The sequence below is a fragment of the Bombina bombina genome, chromosome 5 (genome assembly GCF_027579735.1).
Source record: "Bombina bombina isolate aBomBom1 chromosome 5, aBomBom1.pri, whole genome shotgun sequence".
Taxonomy (NCBI): domain Eukaryota; kingdom Metazoa; phylum Chordata; class Amphibia; order Anura; family Bombinatoridae; genus Bombina; species Bombina bombina.
Window position 1 is genome coordinate 560,961,158 of NC_069503.1, and position 21,393 is coordinate 560,982,550.

General features: G+C 41.3%; 1 protein-coding gene across 1 annotated transcript in view; it reads right to left on the reverse strand.

Moving 5' to 3' along the window:
- The window catches only part of LOC128661553 (CLIP-associating protein 2-like), an 898,219-nt gene that overhangs the window by 389,195 nt on the left and 487,631 nt on the right, over positions 1 to 21,393 (reverse strand). The window contains exon 14 of the mRNA XM_053715796.1: positions 20,820 to 21,008. Within this exon, the coding sequence (XP_053571771.1) occupies positions 20,820 to 21,008 (189 nt within the window). The remainder of the gene's footprint in view (positions 1 to 20,819; positions 21,009 to 21,393) is intronic.

Here is a 21,393-nt window from a genome sequence, read left to right on the forward strand (position 1 = left end):
GCTTGCAAAACCTTTCTCCCAAAAATAGCCTCAGAAGAAGCAAAAGTATCAAACTTGTAAAATTTGGTAAAAGTGTGCAGTGAAGACCAAGTCGCTGCCCTACATATCTGATCAACAGAAGCCTCGTTCTTAAAGGCCCATGTGGAAGCCACAGCCCTAGTGGAATGAGCTGTGATTCTTTCGGGAGGCTGCCGTCCGGCAGTCTCGTAAGCCAATCTGATGATGCTTTTAATCCAAAAAGAGAGAGAGGTAGAAGTTGCTTTTTGACCTCTCCTTTTACCAGAATAAACAACAAACAAGGAAGATGTTTGTCTAAAATCCTTTGTAGCATCTAAATAGAATTTTAGAGCGCGAACAACATCCAAATTGTGCAACAAACGTTCCTTCTTTGAAACTGGTTTCGGACACAGAGAAGGTACGATAATCTCCTGGTTAATGTTTTTGTTAGAAACAACTTTTGGAAGAAAACCAGGCTTAGTACGTAAAACCACCTTATCTGCATGGAACACCAGATAAGGAGGAGAACACTGCAGAGCAGATAATTCTGAAACTCTTCTAGCAGAAGAGATTGCAACTAAAAACAAAACTTTCCAAGATAATAACTTAATATCAACGGAATGTAAGGGTTCAAACGGAACCCCCTGAAGAACTGAAAGAACTAAATTGAGACTCCAAGGAGGAGTCAAAGGTTTGTAAACAGGCTTAATTCTAACCAGAGCCTGAACAAAGGCTTGAACATCTGGCACAGCTGCCAGCTTTTTGTGAAGTAACACAGACAAGGCAGAAATCTGTCCCTTCAGGGAACTTGCAGATAATCCTTTTTCCAATCCTTCTTGAAGGAAGGATAGAATCTTAGGAATCTTAACCTTGTCCCAAGGGAATCCTTTAGATTCACACCAACAGATATATTTTTTCCAAATTTTGTGGTAAATTTTTCTAGTTACAGGCTTTCTGGCCTGAACAAGAGTATCGATAACAGAATCTGAGAACCCTCGCTTCGATAAGATCAAGCGTTCAATCTCCAAGCAGTCAGCTGGAGTGAAACCAGGTTCGGATGTTCGAACGGACCCTGAACAAGAAGGTCTCGTCTCAAAGGTAGCTTCCAAGATGGAGCCGATGACATATTCACCAGATCTGCATACCAAGTCCTGCGTGGCCACGCAGGAGCTATCAAGATCACCGACGCCCTCTCCTGATTGATCCTGGCTACCAGCCTGGGGATGAGAGGAAACGGCGGGAACACATAAGCTAGTTTGAAGGTCCAAGGTGCTACTAGTGCATCCACTAGAGCCGCCTTGGGATCCCTGGATCTGGACCCGTAGCAAGGAACTTTGAAGTTCTGACGAGAGGCCATCAGATCCATGTCTGGAATGCCCCACAGCTGAGTGACTTGGGCAAAGATTTCCGGATGGAGTTCCCACTCCCCCGGATGCAATGTCTGACGACTCAGAAAATCCGCTTCCCAATTTTCCACTCCTGGGATGTGGATAGCGGACAGGTGGCAGGAGTGAGACTCCGCCCATAGAACGATTTTGGTCACTTCTTCCATCGCTAGAGAACTCCTTGTTCCCCCCTGATGGTTGATGTACGCAACAGTTGTCATGTTGTCTGATTGAAACCGTATGAACTTGGCCCTCGCTAGCTGAGGCCAAGCCTTGAGAGTATTGAATATCGCTCTCAGTTCCAGAATATTTATCGGTAGAAGAGATTCTTCCCGAGACCAAAGACCCTGAGCTTTCAGGGCTCCCCAGACCGCGCCCCAGCCCATCAGACTGGCGTCGGTCGTGACAATGACCCACTCTGGTCTGCGGAATGTCATCCCTTGTGACAGGTTGTCCAGGGACAGCCACCAACGGAGTGAGTCTCTGGTCCTCTGATTTACTTGTATCTTCGGAGACAAGTCTGTATAATCCCCATTCCACTGACTGAGCATGCACAGTTGTAATGGTCTTAGATGAATGCGCGCAAAAGGAACTATGTCCATTGCCGCTACCATCAACCCGATCACTTCCATGCACTGAGCTATGGAAGGAAGAGGAACGGAATGAAGTATCCGACAAGAGTCTAGAAGCTTTGTTTTTCTGGCCTCTGTCAGAAAAATCCTCATTTCTAAGGAGTCTATTATTGTTCCCAAGAAGGGAACCCTTGTTGACGGGGATAGAGAACTCTTTTCCACGTTCACTTTCCATCCGTGAGATCTGAGAAAGGCCAGGACAATGTCCGTGTGAGCCTTTGCTTGAGGAAGGGACGACGCTTGAATCAGAATGTCGTCCAAGTAAGGTACTACAGCAATGCCCCTTGGTCTTAGCACAGCTAGAAGGGACCCTAGTACCTTTGTGAAAATCCTTGGAGCAGTGGCTAATCCGAAAGGAAGCGCCACGAACTGGTAATGTTTGTCCAGGAATGCGAACCTTAGGAACCGATGATGTTCCTTGTGGATAGGAATATGTAGATACGCATCCTTTAAATCCACCGTGGTCATGAATTGACCTTCCTGGATGGAAGGAAGAATAGTTCGAATGGTTTCCATCTTGAACGATGGAACCTTGAGAAACTTGTTTAAGATCTTGAGATCTAAGATTGGTCTGAACGTTCCCTCTTTTTTGGGAACTATGAACAGATTGGAGTAGAACCCCATCCCTTGTTCTCTTAATGGAACAGGATGAATCACTCCCATTTTTAACAGGTCTTCTACACAATGTAAGAATGCCTGTCCTTTTATGTGGTCTGAAGACAACTGAGACCTGTGGAACCTCCCCCTTGGGGGAAGTCCCTTGAATTCCAGAAGATAACCTTGGGAGACTATTTCTAGCGCCCAAGGATCCAGAACATCTCTTGCCCAAGCCTGAGCGAAGAGAGAGAGTCTGCCCCCCACCAGATCCGGTCCCGGATCGGGGGCCAACTTTTCATGCAGTCTTGGTAGCAGTGGCAGGTTTCTTGGCCTGCTTTCCCTTGTTCCAGCCTTGCATTGGTCTCCAAGCTGGCTTGGCTTGAGAAGTATTACCCTCTTGCTTAGAGGACGTAGCACCTCGGGCTGGTCCGTTTCTACGAAAGGGACGAAAAGTAGGTTTATTTTTTGCCTTGAAAGGCCGATCCTGAGGAAGGGCGTGGCCCTTACCCCCAGTGATATCAGAGATAATCTCTTTCAAGTCAGGGCCAAACAGCGTTTTCCCCTTGAAAGGAATGTTAAGTAGCTTGTTCTTGGAAGACGCATCAGCCGACCAAGATTTCAACCAAAGCGCTCTGCGCGCCACAATAGCAAACCCAGAATTCTTAGCCGCTAACCTAGCCAATTGTAAAGTGGCGTCTAGGGTGAAAGAATTAGCCAATTTGAGAGCATTGATTCTGTCCATAATCTCCTCATAAGGAGGAGAATCACTATCGACCGCCTTTATCAGCTCATCGAACCAGAAACATGCGGCTGTAGCGACAGGGACAATGCATGCAATTGGTTGTAGAAGGTAACCCTGCTGAACAAACATCTTTTTAAGCAAACCTTCTAATTTTTTATCCATAGGATCTTTGAAAGCACAACTATCCTCTATGGGTATAGTGGTGCGTTTGTTTAAAGTGGAAACCGCCCCCTCGACCTTGGGGACTGTCTGCCATAAGTCCTTTCTAGGGTCGACCAAAGGAAACAATTTTTTAAATATGGGGGGAGGGACGAAAGGAATACCGGGCCTTTCCCATTCTTTATTAACAATGTCCGCCACCCGCTTGGGTATAGGAAAAGCTTCTGGGAGCCCCGGCACCTCTAGGAACTTGTCCATTTTACATAGTTTCTCTGGGATGACCAACTTGTCACAATCATCCAGAGTGGATAATACCTCCTTAAGCAGAATGCGGAGATGTTCCAACTTAAATTTAAATGCAATCACATCAGGTTCAGCCTGTTGAGAAATGTTCCCTGAATCAGTAATTTCTCCCTCAGACAAAACTTCCCTGGCCCCATCAGACTGGGTTAGGGGCCCTTCAGAGATATTAGTATCAGCGTTGCCATGCTCTTCAGTATCTAAAACAGAGCAGCCGCGCTTACGCTGACAAGTGTTCATTTGGGCTAAAATGTTTTTGACAGAATTATCCATTACAGCCGTTAATTGTTGCATAGTAAGGAGTATTGGCGCGCTAGATGTACTAGGGGCCTCCTGAGTGGGCAAGACTCGTGTAGACGAAGGAGGGAATGATGCAGTACCATGCTTACTCCCCTCACTTGAGGAATCATCTTGGGCATCATTGTCATTATCACATAAATCACATTTATTTAAATGAATAGGAATTCTGGCTTCCCCACAATCAGAACACAGTCTATCTGGTAGTTCAGACATGTTAAACAGGCATAAACTTGATAACAAAGTACAAAAAACGTTTTAAAATAAAACCGTTACTGTCACTTTAAATTTTAAACTGAACACACTTTATTACTGCAATTGTGAAAAAACATGAAGGAATTGTGCAAAATTCACCAAATTTTCACCACAGTGTCTTAAAGCCTTAAAAGTATTGCACACCAAATTTGGAAGCTTTAACCCTTAAAATAACGGAACCGGAGCCGTTTTAAACTTTAACCCCTTTACAGTCCCTGGTATCTGCTTTGCTGAGACCCAACCAAGCCCAAAGGGGAATACGATACCAAATGACGCCTTCAGAAAGTCTTTTCTAAGTGTCAGAGCTCCTCTCACATGCGACTGCATGCCATGCCTCTCAAAAACAAGTGCGCCACACCGGCGCGAAAATGAGGCTCTGCTTATGCTTTGGGAAAGCCCCTAAGGTATAAGGTGTCTAATACAGTGCCTGCCGATATTATTATATCAAAATACCCAGATAAAATGATTCCTCAAGGCTAAATATGTGTTAATAATGAATCGATTTAGCCCAAAAAAAAGTCTACAGTCTTAATAAGCCCTTGTGAAGCCCTTATTTACGATCGTAATAAACATGGCTTACCGGATCCCATAGGGAAAATGACAGCTTCCAGCATTACATCGTCTTGTTAGAATGTGTCATACCTCAAGCAGCAAGAGACTGCATACTGTTCCCCCAACTGAAGTTAATTGCTCTCAACAGTCCTGTGTGGAACAGCCATGGATTTTAGTTACGGTTGCTAAAATCATTTTCCTCATACAAACAGAAATCTTCATCTCTTTTCTGTTTCTGAGTAAATAGTACATACCAGCACTATTTCAAAATAACAAACTCTTGATTGAATAATAAAAACTACAGTTAAACACTAAAAAACTCTAAGCCATCTCCGTGGAGATGTTGCCTGTACAACGGCAAAGAGAATGACTGGGGTAGGCGGAGCCTAGGAGGGATCATGTGACCAGCTTTGCTGGGCTCTTTGCCATTTCCTGTTGGGGAGGAGAATATCCCACAAGTAAGGATGACGCCGTGGACCGGACACACCTATGTTGGAGAAAAATATACTTCAGCTGCTGCCCAGCTGCAGGTAAAAAAAAATATGAAGAAATGAACAGCAGCCAATCAGCATCAGCAGTGCTGAGGTCATGAACTCTTTTACTGTGATCTCATGAGATTTGACTTAACTCTCATGAGATTTCATTGTAAACTTCCTTACACTGAATAGGGAAATAAGATGAGTGTGCGCGAAAGCTTGCTCCTTCCGCTGTCCCGGGACAGACACACTGATTTGTTGCTTAGAAGTCCATTACAATGGGATGTGGCTACTGAGAAACTTTTGAGGTAAAATATCTTTATTTTTCACATAGAGATGTTCAGGTGATATTTTCTAGTCAGCTTTTTACAGCTATACTGCATCACTTTCAAGTGTTTAAACATTTGGGTATTATGGCCCTTTAATTAATACAAATGTAATAAAAAAGGGACATTAAACACTAAATACATTTTATAAGCATAGTGTTAAGATTATACCCAGCTTCCATCAAATCATGGGTGCAGCCATGTTAAAACCCATCTTCTACTACATTCCAGTGCTGACCAATTTGCACATGTGAACCAACTCTTCTTAAAATACCTGCTATACAAACTAGGTCCCATAATGGCAGCACTCATGATTAGAGAGAGGTGCATGAAATGCATTTAGGGCTAGATTACTATTGAAAGCACCCGCAATAAACCCCTTTCATTAGAAAGGTGTTTATTGCAGGTGTTTGCACGCATCAGGGTTTTTCACTTGCATTACAAGTTGAAAGTAAACATTATTGTTTTAGTGCAATTGAAGTTAACGCGTCAGTTTAGAGCAACCTCAGAGCTTTGGTTAACTGTTTTGTGAAACAAAGCAGTCACAAACACATAAAAAATGCATGTAAAAGTACAGTTACACTCATAATAACACTATCTAATAAAAAATATTTAAAAGCAAAAATTGCACAAAAAATATATAAGGGCTCAAAGATATGAGGCCTTAGGTGTTAGAAAAAAAAAAAAGGCAGGCAAGGGCTTTAACATACATAAATACATATACATGTCTAAATATGTGTGTACATATGTATTTATTTGTGTATATATGTAATTAGAGACAAATATGCACATATAAACACATAAATACATATGTATACACATATAGACATATATTTATATAAGTGCATTGGAGCCATTCACATTAAAGTAGATGAAAACATGTAAAAACATATTTATGAAATATTAATTTTTAAAAACGTGTTAGATTGTGTATTTACAATAAATAATTGACATTCCAATGTTCTGCACAAAGCAGAATATGTTGAATAGATTTTTAAATAGATATTCCTATACATCTGTAAATATTTATACCTATATATAATCATGTATATAAATATATATTTGTGCAAAAAAAAATCAGATTTATAGAAATATTTATTTAAGAATAAATATAACATATTCTTCTATGTGGAGAACATTGGGATGTGAAATATTTATGTTTTCATGTCGGGTTAGCACACTTGAGAATATGATCATGAGAGAGCATGAGTAGGGTGTTTTTCCCCCCACTTTTTTTGCTTCATTGTCTTCAATAGGGGAGTAGGTTTTATCACGCGCACAATACTCTAAGCTTGTCTTTTTGTGTGCGTCGGGTTAGCGCGCAAGCAAAAATTGCTTACTTTTTTGTTGTTTTTTTAAACAATTTTTATTGAGATTGTTGGCCAATACAACATATATGAATATTGTTCATTAACATCAACAGATAATATGCAAAGTGCATACAATATGAGGGTGGATTACGTAGATAATAGATTATAGGACCTATTTGTAGGCTTATTATGGAAGCGGCAGAAGACACAATTATACCTCCTGGAGTGTATCTATCTAGAATAGTGTCTATAAGAAAGTAGGAGGTAGTCTGTGAAGAAGTGATCAATGGTCATATCCTTTGACATGACAATCTATGAGTGTGTGCTAAGTATAAAAGAGAGGGATTTTTTAATTGTAAATTTTCTGAACACTTATCTGTTGGTCACCTTGGAGCTCCACTAATGAATATGTGAATGAACTTAATAGTACGCAATCTAATTTTTTAATAGGGAAAGGTTTAGTATGAAGTAGTATTAAAAAAGAAAAACATAAGGGGTAGTCAGCAGACGGGCACTGCTTTAATATTAGGGGAAAGGGGGGGGGCATGTCCAGGGGTATATTGATAAAATAATAATAATAAGCATAAGCTGGTAAATTTGTAAGTATGGTTTGCAATCAAGGTCAGAAGGTGGATTATGAAAATCTAAGGACACACTCCTATGTTAAGTGGAAGACTCAAAGGAATATTTTTTAAAGGTCCTTGAGAATAGATGGTCCTATGGGAATGTCAAATTAAAAGATAACTATGAGCAGAATTAATAATGAGGAATGGGTAACTATATGGTATCTGATAATAGGGGGCAGGAGTGCGTGATATAATGAAAGAGTATTACCAGGTACCTGCTAGGTATGTAACTATATATAGAAAACTGTTACACAGATGAGAGCTGTCACTAATCTATTACTGTACATAAGTCTGGTATTAGCTTGAGCTGCTGATAGTTAGAAAAATACACCAGTAGGACCAATGTTATAGGGCCATTAAGACTGCCACACCCACTAAAATAAGGGAAAAGGAAAAGTAACAGAGACTGAGATGTCAGGGTCCTCTACATAGTAAGTGAAACAGTGAGATAACCCAGATACCACTTGTGGTATGAAAAACATAATTTATGCTTACCTGATAAATTTATTTCTCTTGTAGTGTATCCAGTCCACGGATCATCCATTACTTGTGGGATATTCTCCTTCCCAACAGGAAGTTGCAAGAGGATCTCCCACAGCAGAGCTGCTATATAGCTCCTCCCCTCACTGCCATATCCAGTCATTCGACCGAAACAAGACGAGAAAGGAGAAACCATAGGGTGAAGTGGTGACTGTAGTTTAATTAAAATTTAAACCTGCCTTAAAAGGACAGGGCGGGTCGTGGACTGGATACACTACAAGAGAAATAAATTTATCAGGTAAGCATAAATTATGTTTTCTCTTGTTAAGTGTATCCAGTCCACGGATCATCCATTACTTGTGGGATACCAATACCAAAGCTAAAGTACACGGATGATGGGAGGGACAAGGCGGGAACTTAAACGGAAGGTACAACTGCCTGTAGAACCTTTCTCCCAAAAACAGCCTCCAAAGAAGCAAAAGTGTCAAATTTGTAAAATTTTAAAAAGGTGTGAAGCGAAGACCAAGTCGCAGCCTTGCAAATCTGTTCAACAGAGGCCTCATTTTTAAATGCCCAGGTGGAAGCCACAGCTCTAGTAGAATGAGCTGTAATCCTTTCAGGGGGCTGCTGTCCAGCAGTCTCATAGGCTAAGCGTATTATGATCCGAAGCCAAAAGGAGAGAGAGGTTGTCGAAGCTTTTTGATCTCTCCTCTGTCCAGAGTAAACGACAAACAGGGCAGATGTTTGACGAAAATCTTTAGTAGCCTGTAAGTAAAACTTCAAGGACCGGACTACGTCCAGATTATGCAAAAGACGTTCCTTCTTTGAAGAAGGATTAGGACACAATGATGGAACAACAATCTCTTGATTGATATTCCTGTTAGAAACCACCTTAGGTAAAAACCCAGGTTTGGTATGCAGAACTACCTTGTCTGAATGAAAAATCAGATAAGCAGAATCACAATGTAAGGCAGATAACTCAGAGAATCTTCGAGCCGAGGAAATAGCCATCAAAAACAGAACTTTCCAAGATAAAAGTTTAATATCAATGGAATGAAGGGGTTCAAACGGAACTCCCTGAAGAACTTTAAGAACCAAGTTTAAGCTCCAGGGGGGAGCAACAGTTTTAAACACAGGCTTAATCCTAACCAAAGCCTGACAAAATGCCTGGACGTCTGGAACTTCTGCCAGACGATTGTGCAAAAGAATAGACAGAGCAGAGATCTGTCCTTTTAAAGAACTAGCTGATAAGCCTTTTTCCAATCCCTCTTGGAGAAAGGACAATATCCTAGGAATCCTAACCTTACTCCATGAGTAACTCTTGGATTCACACCAATAAAGATATTTACGCCATATTTTATGGTAGATTTTCCTGGTGACAGGCTTCCGAGCCTGTATTAAGGTATCAATGACTGACTCGGAGAAGCCACGCCTTGATAGAATCAAGCGTTCAATCTCCATGCAGTCAGTCTCAGAGAAATTAGATTTGGATGATTGAAAGGACCTTGTATTAGAAGGTCCTGCCTCAGAGGCAGAGTCCATGGTGGAAGAGATGACATGTCCACTAGGTCTGCATACCAGGTCCTGCGTGGCCATGCAGGCGCTATCAGAATCACTGATGCTCTCTCCTGTTTGATTTTGGCAATCAGTCGAGGGAGAAGAAAATGGTGGAAACACATAGGCCAGGTTGAAGAACCAAGGAGCTGCTAGAGCATCTATCAGCGTTGCTCCCGGGTCCCTGGACCTGGATCCGTAACAAGGAAGCTTGGCGTTCTGGCGAGACGCCATGAGATCCAATTCTGGTTTGCCCCAACGATGGACCAGTTAAGCAAACACCTCCGGATGGAGTTCCCACTCCCCCGGATGAAAAGTCTGACGACTTAGAAAATCCGCCTCCCAGTTCTCTACGCCTGGGATGTGGATCGCTGACAGGTGGCAAGAGTGAGACTCTGCCCAGCGAATTATCTTTGAGACTTCTAACATCGCTAGGGAACTCCTGGTTCCCCCTTGATGGTTGATGTAAGCCACAGTCGTGATGTTGTCCGACTGAAATCTGATGAACCTCAGTGTTGCTAACTGAGGCCAAGCTAGAAGAGCATTGAATATTGCTCTTAACTCCAGAATATTTATTGGGAGGAGTTTCTCCTCCTGAGTCCACGATCCCTGAGCCTTCAGGGAGTTCCAGACTTCGCCCCAACCTAGAAGGCTGGCATCTGTTGTTACAATCGTCCAATCTGGCCTGCGAAAGGTCATACCCTTGGACAGATGGACCCGAGAAAGCCACCAGAGAAGAGAATCTCTGGTCTCTTGATCCAGATTTAGTAGAGGGGACAAATCTGAGTAATCCCCATTCCACTGGCTTAGCATGCATAATTGCAGCGGTCTGAGATGCAGGTGCGCAAATGGCACTATGTCCATTGCCGCTACCATTAAGCTGATTACTTCCATGCACTGAGCCACTGACGGGCGTGGAATGGAATGAAGGACACGGCAAGCATTTAGAAGTTTTGATAACCTGGACTCCGTCAGGTAAATTTTCATCTCTACAGAATCTATAAGAGTCCCTAGGAAGGAGACTCTTGTGAGTGGTGATAGAGAACTCTTTTCCACGTTCACTTTCCACCCAATGCGACCTCAGAAATGCCAGAACTATCTCTGTATGAGACTTGGCAATTTGAAAGCTTGACGCCTGTATCAGGATGTCGTCTAGATACGGAGCCACCGCTATGCCTCGCGGTCTTAGAACCGCCAGAAGTGAGCCCAGAACCTTTGTAAAAATTCTCGGGGCAGTGGCCAACCCGAAGGGAAGAGCTACAAATTGGTAATGCCTGTCTAGAAAGGCAAACCTTAGGAACCGATGACCATTGTGGTCATGTACTGACCCTCTTGGATCATGGGTAGAATGGTCCGAATAGTTTCCATTTTGAATGATGGAACGCTGAGGAATTTGTTTAAGATCTTTAGATCCAAGATTGGTCTGAAGGTTCCCTCTTTCTTGGGAACCACAAATAGATTTGAATAAAATCCCTGTCCTTGTTCCGTCCGCGGAACTGGATGGATCACTCCCATTACTAGGAGGTCTTGCACACAGCTTAGGAATGCCTCTTTCTTTATCTGGTTTGCTGATAACCTTGAAAGATGAAATCTCCCTTGTGGAGGAGAAGCTTTGAAGTCCAGAAGATATCCCTGAGATATGATCTCCAACGCCCAGGGATCCTGAACATCTCTTGCCCACGCCTGGGCGAAGAGAGAAAGTCTGCCCCCCACTAGATCCGTTTCCGGATAGGGGCCCGTTCCTTCATGCTGTCTTGGGGGCAGCAGCAGGCTTTCTGGCCTGCTTGCCCTTGTTCCAGGACTGGTTAGGTTTCCAGGCCTGTCTGGAATGAGCAACAGTTCCCTCTTGTTTTGAAGCGGAGGAAGTTGATGCTGCTCCTGCCTTGAAATTTCGAAAGGCACGAAAATTAGACTGTTTGGCCTTTGATTTGGCCCTGTCCTGAGGAAGGGTATGACCCTTGCCTCCAGTAATGTCAGCAATAATTTCCTTCAAGCCAGGCCCGAATAAGGTCTGCCCCTTGAAAGGAATGTTGAGTAATTTAGACATTGAAGTCACGTCAGCTGACCAGGATTTAAGCCATAGCGCCCTACGCGCCTGGATGGCGAATCCGGAATTCTTAGCCGTTAGTTTAGTCAAATGAACAATGGCATCAGAAACAAATGAGTTAGCTAGCTTAAGCGTTCTAAGCTTGTCAATAATTTAATTCAATGGAGCTGTCTGGATGGCCTCTTCCAGGGCCTCAAACCAGAATGCCACTGCAGCAGTGACAGGCGCAATGCATGCAAGGGGCTGTAAAATAAAACCTTGTTGAATAAACATTTTCTAAAGGTAACCCTCCAATTTTTTATCCATTGGATCTGAAAAAGCACAACTGTCCTCAACCGGGATAGTGGTACGCTTTGCTAAAGTAGAAACTGCTCCCTCCACCTTAGGGACCGTCTGCCATAAGTCCCGTGTAGTGGCGTCTATTGGAAACATTTTTCTAAATATAGGAGGTGGGGAAAAGGGCACACCGGGTCTATCCCACTCCTTGCTAATAATTTCTGTAAGCCTTTTAGGTATAGGAAAAACGTCAGTACACACCGGCACCGCATAGTATCTATCCAGCCTACACAATTTCTATGGAATTGCAACTGTGTTACAGTCATTCAGAGCAGCTAATACCTCCCAAGCAATACACGGAGGTTCTCAAGCTTAAATTTAAAATTAGAAAACTCTGAATCAGGTTTACCCACAGACTGAAGCTCTCCGTCCTCATGTTCTGCATACTGTGACGCAGTATCAGACATGGCTCTAACAGCATTTGCGCGCTCTGTATCTCTCCTAACCCCAGAGCTATCGCGCTTGCCTCTTAATTCAGGCAATCTAGATAATACCTCCGACAGGGTATTATTCATGATTGCAGCCATGTCCTGATAGGTAATCGCTATGGGCGTCCCTGATGTAATTGGTGCCATATTAGCGTGCGTCCCCTGAGCGGGAGGCGAAGGGTCTGACACATGGGGAGAGTTAGTCGGCATAACTTCCCCCTCGACAGAACCCTCTGGTGATAATTCTTTTATAGATAAAGACTGATCTTTACTGTTTAAGGTGAAATCAATACATTTAGTACACATTCTCCTATGGGGCTCCACCCTGGCTTTCAAACATAATGAACAAGTAGGTTCCTCTGTGTCAAGACATGTTTAAACAGACTAGCAATAAGACTAGCAAGCTTGGAAAACACTTTAAAACAAGTTTACAAGCAATATAAAAAAACGTTACTGCGCCTTTAAGAAACACAAATTTTCCCAAATTTTGAAATAACAGTGAAAAAATGCAGTTACACTAACGAAATTTTTACAGTGTATGTAATAAGTTAGCAGAGCATTCCACTTGCAAATGGATGATTAACCCCTTAATACCAAAAACGGAATAACAAATGACAAAAACATTTTTTAAACAGTCACAACAACTGTCACAGCTCTACTGTGGCTTTTTACCTCCCTCAATACGACTTTTGAAGCCTTTTGAGCCATTCAGAGAAGTCCTGGATCATGCAGGAAGAAGCTAGATGTCTGTGTCTGTAATTTTTGCTGTGCAAAACAACGCCAAAATAGGCCCCTCCCACTCATATTACAACAGTGGGAAGCCTCAGGGAACTGTTTCTAGGCAAAATTCAAGCCAGCCATGTGGAAAAAACTAGGCCCCAATAAGTTTTATTACCAAACATATGTAAAAAATGATTAAACATGCCAGCAAACGTTTTAAAATACACTTTTATAAGAGTATGTATCTCTATTAATAAGCCTGATACCAGTCGCTATCACTGCATTTAAGGCTTTACTTACATTACTTCGGTATCAGCAGCATTTTCTAGCAAATTCCATCCCTAGAAAAATATTTTAACTGCAAATACCTTATTACAGGAAAACCTGCACGCTATTCCCCCTCTGAAGTTACCTCACTCCTCAGAATATGTGAGAACAGCAAAGGATCTTAGTTACTTCTGCTAAGATCATAGAAAACGCAGGCAGATACTTCTTCTAAATACTGCCTGAGATAAACAGTACACTCCGGTACCATTTAAAAATAACAAACTTTTGATTGAAGAAATAAACTAAGTATAAAACACCACAGTCCTCTTACGACCTCCATCTTAGTTGAGAGTTGCAAGAGAATGACTGGATATGGCAGTGAGGGGAGGAGCTATATAGCAGCTCTGCTGTGGGAGATCCTCTTGCAACTTCCTGTTGGGAAGGAGAATATCCCACAAGTAATGGATGATCCGTGGACTGGATACACTTAACAAGAGAAATACAAATAGTTGGTTTCACAAGCGTAACTGATTCTCTAGATGCCATGTACTATTGCGTCTGTCCCCCAGGAGGGAGCAAAAGAGTAATGCATTGCATTATGATAAGTTATTGTGGCCAAACAGCCTAGCGGAAAGAGAGGATAAAAGTATCACTAGCGCAGTAGGGAGTCCACTCCAATAAAACTGCACGTGTGTAACTTCTAACATATAAACAACTTAGACAATGCAACAATAATAAGAGAAGCATATGACATATCCAACAGGTGTGCATTGTTCAGGACACAGCAGCATAAGACACAGTCAATGGGTACAATGATTAGCTTAGCACATTGAAGGCATAAATAAAGAGTAATAGAGATGGTCAAACACATGGTAAGGGACCCCATAGCACAAAGGATTATGTAAAGTAAACTCTTTTAACAAGAGGTTGTTCACTAAAACGTTTCTCAAAGCTGACAGTGTGAACAACGACACACAAGGGAGTCATTGTTTGTGTAGCTCCTCTAAAAATTAACTATGGTTTTAATATTACCACAGATCGTACCAGTTAAACACATACGGCTAAATTACGAGTCTTGCGTTAGCCTTAAAAAGCAGCGTTAAGGGGTCCTAACGCTGCTTTTTAATGCCCGCTGGTATTACGAATCAGACAGGAAAGGGTCTACCGCTCACTTTTTTTCCGCGATTTTAGCTTACCGCAAATCCCCTTGTGTCAATTGCATATCCTTTCTTTTTAATGGGATTTAGCTAACGCCGGTATTACGATCGCCTGAAAAAGTGAGCGGTAGACCCTCTCCTGTCAAGACTCCTACTGCATTTAAAAAACAGTAGTTAAGAGTTTTATGGGCTAACGCCGGAACATAAAACTCTTAACTAAAGTACTAAAAGTACACTAACACCCATAAACTACCTATTAACCCCTAAACCAAGCCACTCCCCCCCACATCGGAAACACTTAAATTAAAAGTTTAACCCCTAATCTGCCGACCGGACATCTCCGCCACTTTAATAAATATATTAACCCCTAAACCGCCGCACTCCCGCCTCGCAAACACTAGTTAAATTTTATTAACCCCTAATCTGCCGTCCCTAACATTGCTGACAACTACCTACATCTATTAACCCCTAATCTACCGTCCCCAACGTCGCCACTACTATATTAAATTTATTAACCCCTAAACCTAAGTCTAACCCTAACCCTAACTTAAATATAATTTAAATTAAACAAAATAAATTTACTACTATTAAATAAATTAATCCTATTTAAAACTAAATACTTACCTATAAAATAAACCCTAAGCTAGCTACAATGTAACTATTAGAGTTACATTGTAGCTAGCTTTGGGTTTATATTTATTTTACAGGCAACTTTGTGTTTATTTTAACTAGGTACAATAGTTATTAAATAGTTATTAACTATTTAATAACTTCCTAGTTAAAATAAGTACAAATTTACCTGTAAAATAAATCCTAACCTAAATTACAATTACACCTAACACTACACTATAATTAAACTAATTACCTAAACTACCTACAATTAATTACAATTAAATTAAATAAACTAAATTACGAAAAAACAAACACTAAATTACAGAAAATAAAAAACAATTACAATAATTTTAAACTAATTACACCTAATCTAATCCCCCTAATAAAATAAAAAAGCCCCCCAAAATAATAAAATTCCCTACCCTATACTAAATTACAAATAGCCCTTAAAAGGGCCTTTTGCGGGGCATTGCCCCAAGTAATCAGCTCTTTCACCTGTAAAAAAAAAAATACAATACCCCCTCAACATTAAAACCCACCACCCACACACCCAACCCTACTCTATAACCAACCCAATTCCCCCTTAAAAAAACCTAACACTACCCCCTTGAAGATCACCCTACCTTGAGACATCTTCACCCAGCCGGGCACAAGTGGACCTCCAGAGGGGCAGAAATCTTCATCCGACTCGGGCAGAAGAGGTCCTCCAAGCAGCATCTTCTATCTTCATCCTTCCGGAGCGGAGTGGGTCCATCTTGAAGACATCCGACGCGGAGCATCCTCTTCATCCGACGGCTGACGACTGAATGACTGGTCCTTTAAATGACGTCATCCAAGATGGTGTCCCTTGAATTCCGATTGGCTGATAGGATAGGATTAATGTAGGAAAAATCCTATTGGCTGATGCAATCAGCCAGCCAATAGGATTGACCTCGCATTCTATTGGCTGATTGGAACAGCCAATAGAATGTGAGCTCAATCCTATTGGCTGATTGGATCAGCCAATCGAATTGAACTTAAATCCTATTGGCTGATTGCATCAGCCAATAGGATTTTTCCTACCTTAATTCCGATTGGCTGATAGGATTCTAACAGCCAATCGGAATTCAAGGGACGCCATCTTGGATGACGTCATTTAAAGGACCAGTCATTCAGTCGTCGGCCGTCGGATGAAGAGGATGCTCCGCGTCGGATGTCTTGAAGATGGACCCACTCCGCTCCGGAAGGATGAAGATAGAAGATGCCGCCTGGATGAAGACTTCTGCTACTTGGAGGACCTCTTCTGCCCGGATCGGATGAAGACTTCTGCCCATCTGGAGGTCCACTTGTGCCCGGCTGGGTGAAGACGTCTCAAGGTAGGGTGATCTTTAAGGGGGTAGTGTTAGGTTTTTTTAAGGGGGGATTGGGTGGGTTTTAGAGTAGGGTTGGGTGTGTGTGTGGTGGGTTTTAATGTTGGCGGGGGGTATTGTATTTTTTTTTTACAGGTAAAAGAGCTGATTACTTTGGGACAATGCCCCGCAAAAGGCCCTTTTAAGGTCTATTTGTAATTTAGTATAGGGTAGGGAATTTTATTATTTTGGGGGGCTTTTTTATTTTATTAGGGGGATTAGATTAGGTGTAATTAGTTTAAAATTCTTATAATTCTTTTTTTATTTTCCGTAATTTAGTGTTTGTTTTTTTCGTAATTTAGTTTATTTAATTTAATTGTAATTAATTGTAGGTAGTTTAGGTAATTAGTTTAATTATAGTGTAGTGTTAGGTGTAATTGTAACTTAGGTTAGGTTTTATTTTACTGGTAATTTTGTACTTATTTTATCTAGGTAGTAATTAAATAGTTAATAACTATTTAATAACTATTGTACCTAGTTAAAATAAATACAAAGTTGCCTGTAAAATAAATATAAACCCTAAGCTAGCTACAATGTAACTATTAGTTATATTGTAGCTAGCTTAGGGTTTATTTTATTGGAAAGTATTTAGTTTTAAATAGGATTAATTTATTTAATTATGTTAAATTTATTTTGTTTAATTTAAATTATATTTAAGTTAGGGGGGATTAGACTTAGATTTAGGGGTTAATAAGTTTATTATAGTAGCGGCGACGTTGGGGTTGGAAGATTAGGGGTTAATAAATTTAATATAGTTGTGACGTGGGGGGGGCAGATTTGGGGTTAATAAATATAATGTAGGTGTCGGCGATGTTGGGGGCAGTAGATTAGGGGTTCATAAGTATAATGTAGGTGGCGGCAGTGTCCGGAGCGGCAGATTAGGGATTAATAATATAATGTAGGTGTCAGCGATGGTGGGGGCTGCAGATTAGGGGTTAATAAGTGTAAGATTGGGGGTGTTTAGACTCAGGGTTCATGTTAGGGTGTTAGGTGCAGACATAACTTTTATTTCCCCATAGGAAACAATGGGGCTGCGTTAGGAACTGAACGCTGATTTTTTGCAGGTGTTAGACTTTTTTTTCAGCCAGCTCAGCCCCATTGTTTCCTATGGGGAAATCGTGCATGAGCACGTTTTGCCAGCTTACCTCTACCATAAGCAACGCTGGTATTGAGGTGAGATGTGGAGCTAAATTTCGCTCAACGCTCAACTTTCTGAGGCTAACGCCGGCTTGAAGAAAACTTGTAATACCAGCATTGGCTTAAGGGAGCGGTAAGAAAAAAAGGAGCATTAGCACCGCACAGCCTTACCGACCAAAACTCTTAATCTGGCCGATATAGTATAAGTATGTCTCAAGCTGGAATAGCGTTAATAAAGCTGGGAAGCTTGTGAGTATTTGTTAGCTCTGACTACACTATCATTCTATCTGTGTATCCTACTATTATGTGAGTTTTGTAGTAAAATATATGAACATATATGTTAGCAAATCTTATCTCTAGAGAAACTTGAGGGACATTAAATATAGCACCAAAGAAACTTAACTTCAACATTAGGAACAGTGTTAGTTTAAGTCCAGTAGTATATAGGGTTATGTAACCCATGTCTCTCAATTTGAGGGAGCCGTTGCTTTAAGCAGAAGGGAACGTTGTAGAGGTTGTGAACACAGTCTCTGATGTTCCTAGCTGCAATTCAAAGGTTTAGCCAACACCAGTTCTTTTCAGGTACTTGCCACATCGATCAGAGGACAGTCTTCCCAGGAACCAGAAAATAGCAGGGTGTTTAGACCTTGATCCGCCTGTAAGACAGAGAATGGTGCTTCTAGAAAAGTCTCTACCGCTCTGGAAGTAGGAGTCAGCAAGACCTATCTGCAGCTCGGCTACTACTTTCATTAGGATCGTTGTTATATTGCAGGCTGTGAACTGCAGTGCTATAGGCATTGCGCCAGGCCAGCTTTTGTTTGTAAACCGGGGTTCGTACTGCATCTCAGTAGGGACGTCAGGTGGGGTTCCTATTGTAGGTTGAAGCACTATGGTGTCTGCATAGACCCTTGTTTGCAGGAATGGCTCTGCCGATGTGTTCCTCTGTTGTGCCAGTGCTGCCCCTATGACCATCCAATTTCTAGAACCTTCTGAGTCGCGGCCGCTTCCGAGAGGTACTACCGAGTAATTAGGAGATGTCTCATCCGAGACTGGGGCTACTGCTCTCATCAGATGCTGGGTTATCGGTATGATTTTTAAGGTATGAGACAGATGAGGGTGTAAATTACCGCTAGTATTGCCTGGGTCAGCTGCGAGAGCTTGTGTGCTTAGGGCTGCGATCTCTTGCTTGAGGGTGTGGAACTGTGAATCCATACGTATGCAGAGGCCCTCAATGACGTCCTTGATTGCCGCCATGCATAGCCATGATCAACTCTTGGAGGTTAATAAGTTCGAAGATAAGATGGCGAGTGTAATTGTTGCATGCGATCTGTTGCCACTCAAAATTAGAAAGAGAAGGGTATAAGTATATAACGCTCAAAAGGTGTTCGTTTACACCTGCAAAGCGATGTTATCTGCAAAACCTCGGGTAGATGGGAGGAAGCCGTTGGTAGAGAAAAGAAAGGATAGCCTGCAGCCACTATTGTTATCAGTCCATGATAGAGCTCCTCACTGAGTTATTTGTACAATATTGATATCAGTCAGCTCAGTAGATGATAACACCTCTTGTACTTTTGTATAAAGGATAGAAATGGCTCTTCTATACCAGGATAACCGTTGATTTTATTAGAAGAAGTGAGGAGCTCCCATTTTTCCGTGCTAGCATGGCTGTTGCCTGGACACCCCCCCAAGAGGTGTTTACTTTTAACTTGTAATACGTTAAATACTGCTCCACTTGTAATCTGGCCCTTAGTGTTTAGTGTTCCTTTAATAGAATAGAGAGTGGTGTACAAACGTACACCCATACCCAAAAGGGGCACTTCCTACTACCTGTGTACAAAAACAATAATAATAGTAGTAATAAAAATATTAAAAAACCCTAAAACAGCTGAACATACGAGTCCAAATGATCCAAAATGGGGCAGCTCTCTGTCGAAGGACGGTCAAATCCTGGTATGTCGTGATCTGCACAAAAAGAACAGAGGCGCCACCATGGCCTAGTACCACCAAAACAGATATAGATGGATGCAAGATAAATATACTCACAAACAAGAAGCACCCAGCGGGCAGGCTGGAACTATGGATACCATAGCCTGATGAAACAGCCCCTTGGAGGCAGAGAAACGCGTCAATTTTTAATTAAGAATATTTTTTTAACTACACACTTGCTATTGTGGTGTATTATATTGATACACCATTGCTGGGTACATTGGAACTTTTTATGCTGCTGTTTGCTGTTTTGTTGGTGATACCAGTCAGCTGGGCAGCTGTGAAGCCCCAGTCCATTTTTACTGCACCTGGAGGTGCATTCCTTCCTGTAAGTGCAATCAATCTTTATCTTTTTGCCCTTGTCCATACGTTACTGGGCTATGGTTGTTTGCCTTTTGTGTTCATACAGGCAATAGGTGTATTCCCTCAAGGTCATCTGACTGGACATCATTGCTGGTCGCATACAGTGAGCTGGACTACTGCAAAGTTCCAGCCTGCCCCATTAGCACCGCTGGGTGCTTCTTGTTTGTGAGTATATTTGTTATCTTGCATCCATCTATATCTGTTTTGGTGTTCTATTTCTGCAGTGTTCCTTTAAACATGACAAGCTAGAAATAATACAAATGTAATATTTGACTTACATCCTGATATTTATGTATTACAGCATATACGTCAAGGCTTGACAAACCCACTGGCTCCTAACTTTTTGGGATATATATATATATATATATATATATATATATATATATATATATATATATATATATATATATATATATATATATATATACACATACATACATACATACACATATCGCTGTTTGGCTGCTTGGCTACTAAATATTCTTACTGGCTCCTAAATTTTAAACAGATTTGTCAACCCCTGATTCATATGTAGCATAATAAAGCAAAAAAATAAAATAAAATCAGAAAATCCTATTCATAATTAGGAGCACAAAAATACACAGGGGAAAATGTTTTTCTTCACTAATAAAAATGTAACACAATCATACATTTAAAGCAATGTATACTTTTATTGTTCTAATTACTCACCCACTGAAAGCCGCGATGGACTGGCTTCACGGCTGCAGCCCTGGCTCCGGGGAATCTTGCTCCGTTTTTGTGTTTGAGGAGGATTTGTTGGAACTCTTTGGACTCCACTGTTCATACTGTTCATAGTGTTCATAGTTGACAGGGTGGTGGTAGTTAAGACTCTTCCAGGGGATCCAGACCTACTTCCAGCTTTAAAGAGAAATTAAAATGGTTTAATGTGAAAAAATTAAAAGGAAAAAGCGCTGGAAACATTTATTGTAAAATTACAGGCTCATATATATTTTAATTTTTGCTTTATTGTTAAAGAAAGTGAGTTGATTTTCAAGCGTTTATAAAGGTATACATATTCTTCACTTTTACTACAGTCTCACTTGATGTGTTCCTTTTAGAAATGCTGTTTTCATGGCACAGTTTGTTATTATTTGGAGTTGTGTGTGTTAGTGACATATATTTATTTTATTGTTTAGGTGAGATAATCTTCAAAACTCATGGAGACTTATTTTAATTATCTTTTCTAGTCTAATGCCCAATGGACATTCTTGCCATTAACATCCATAGCTAGAGGGTGTTAGTT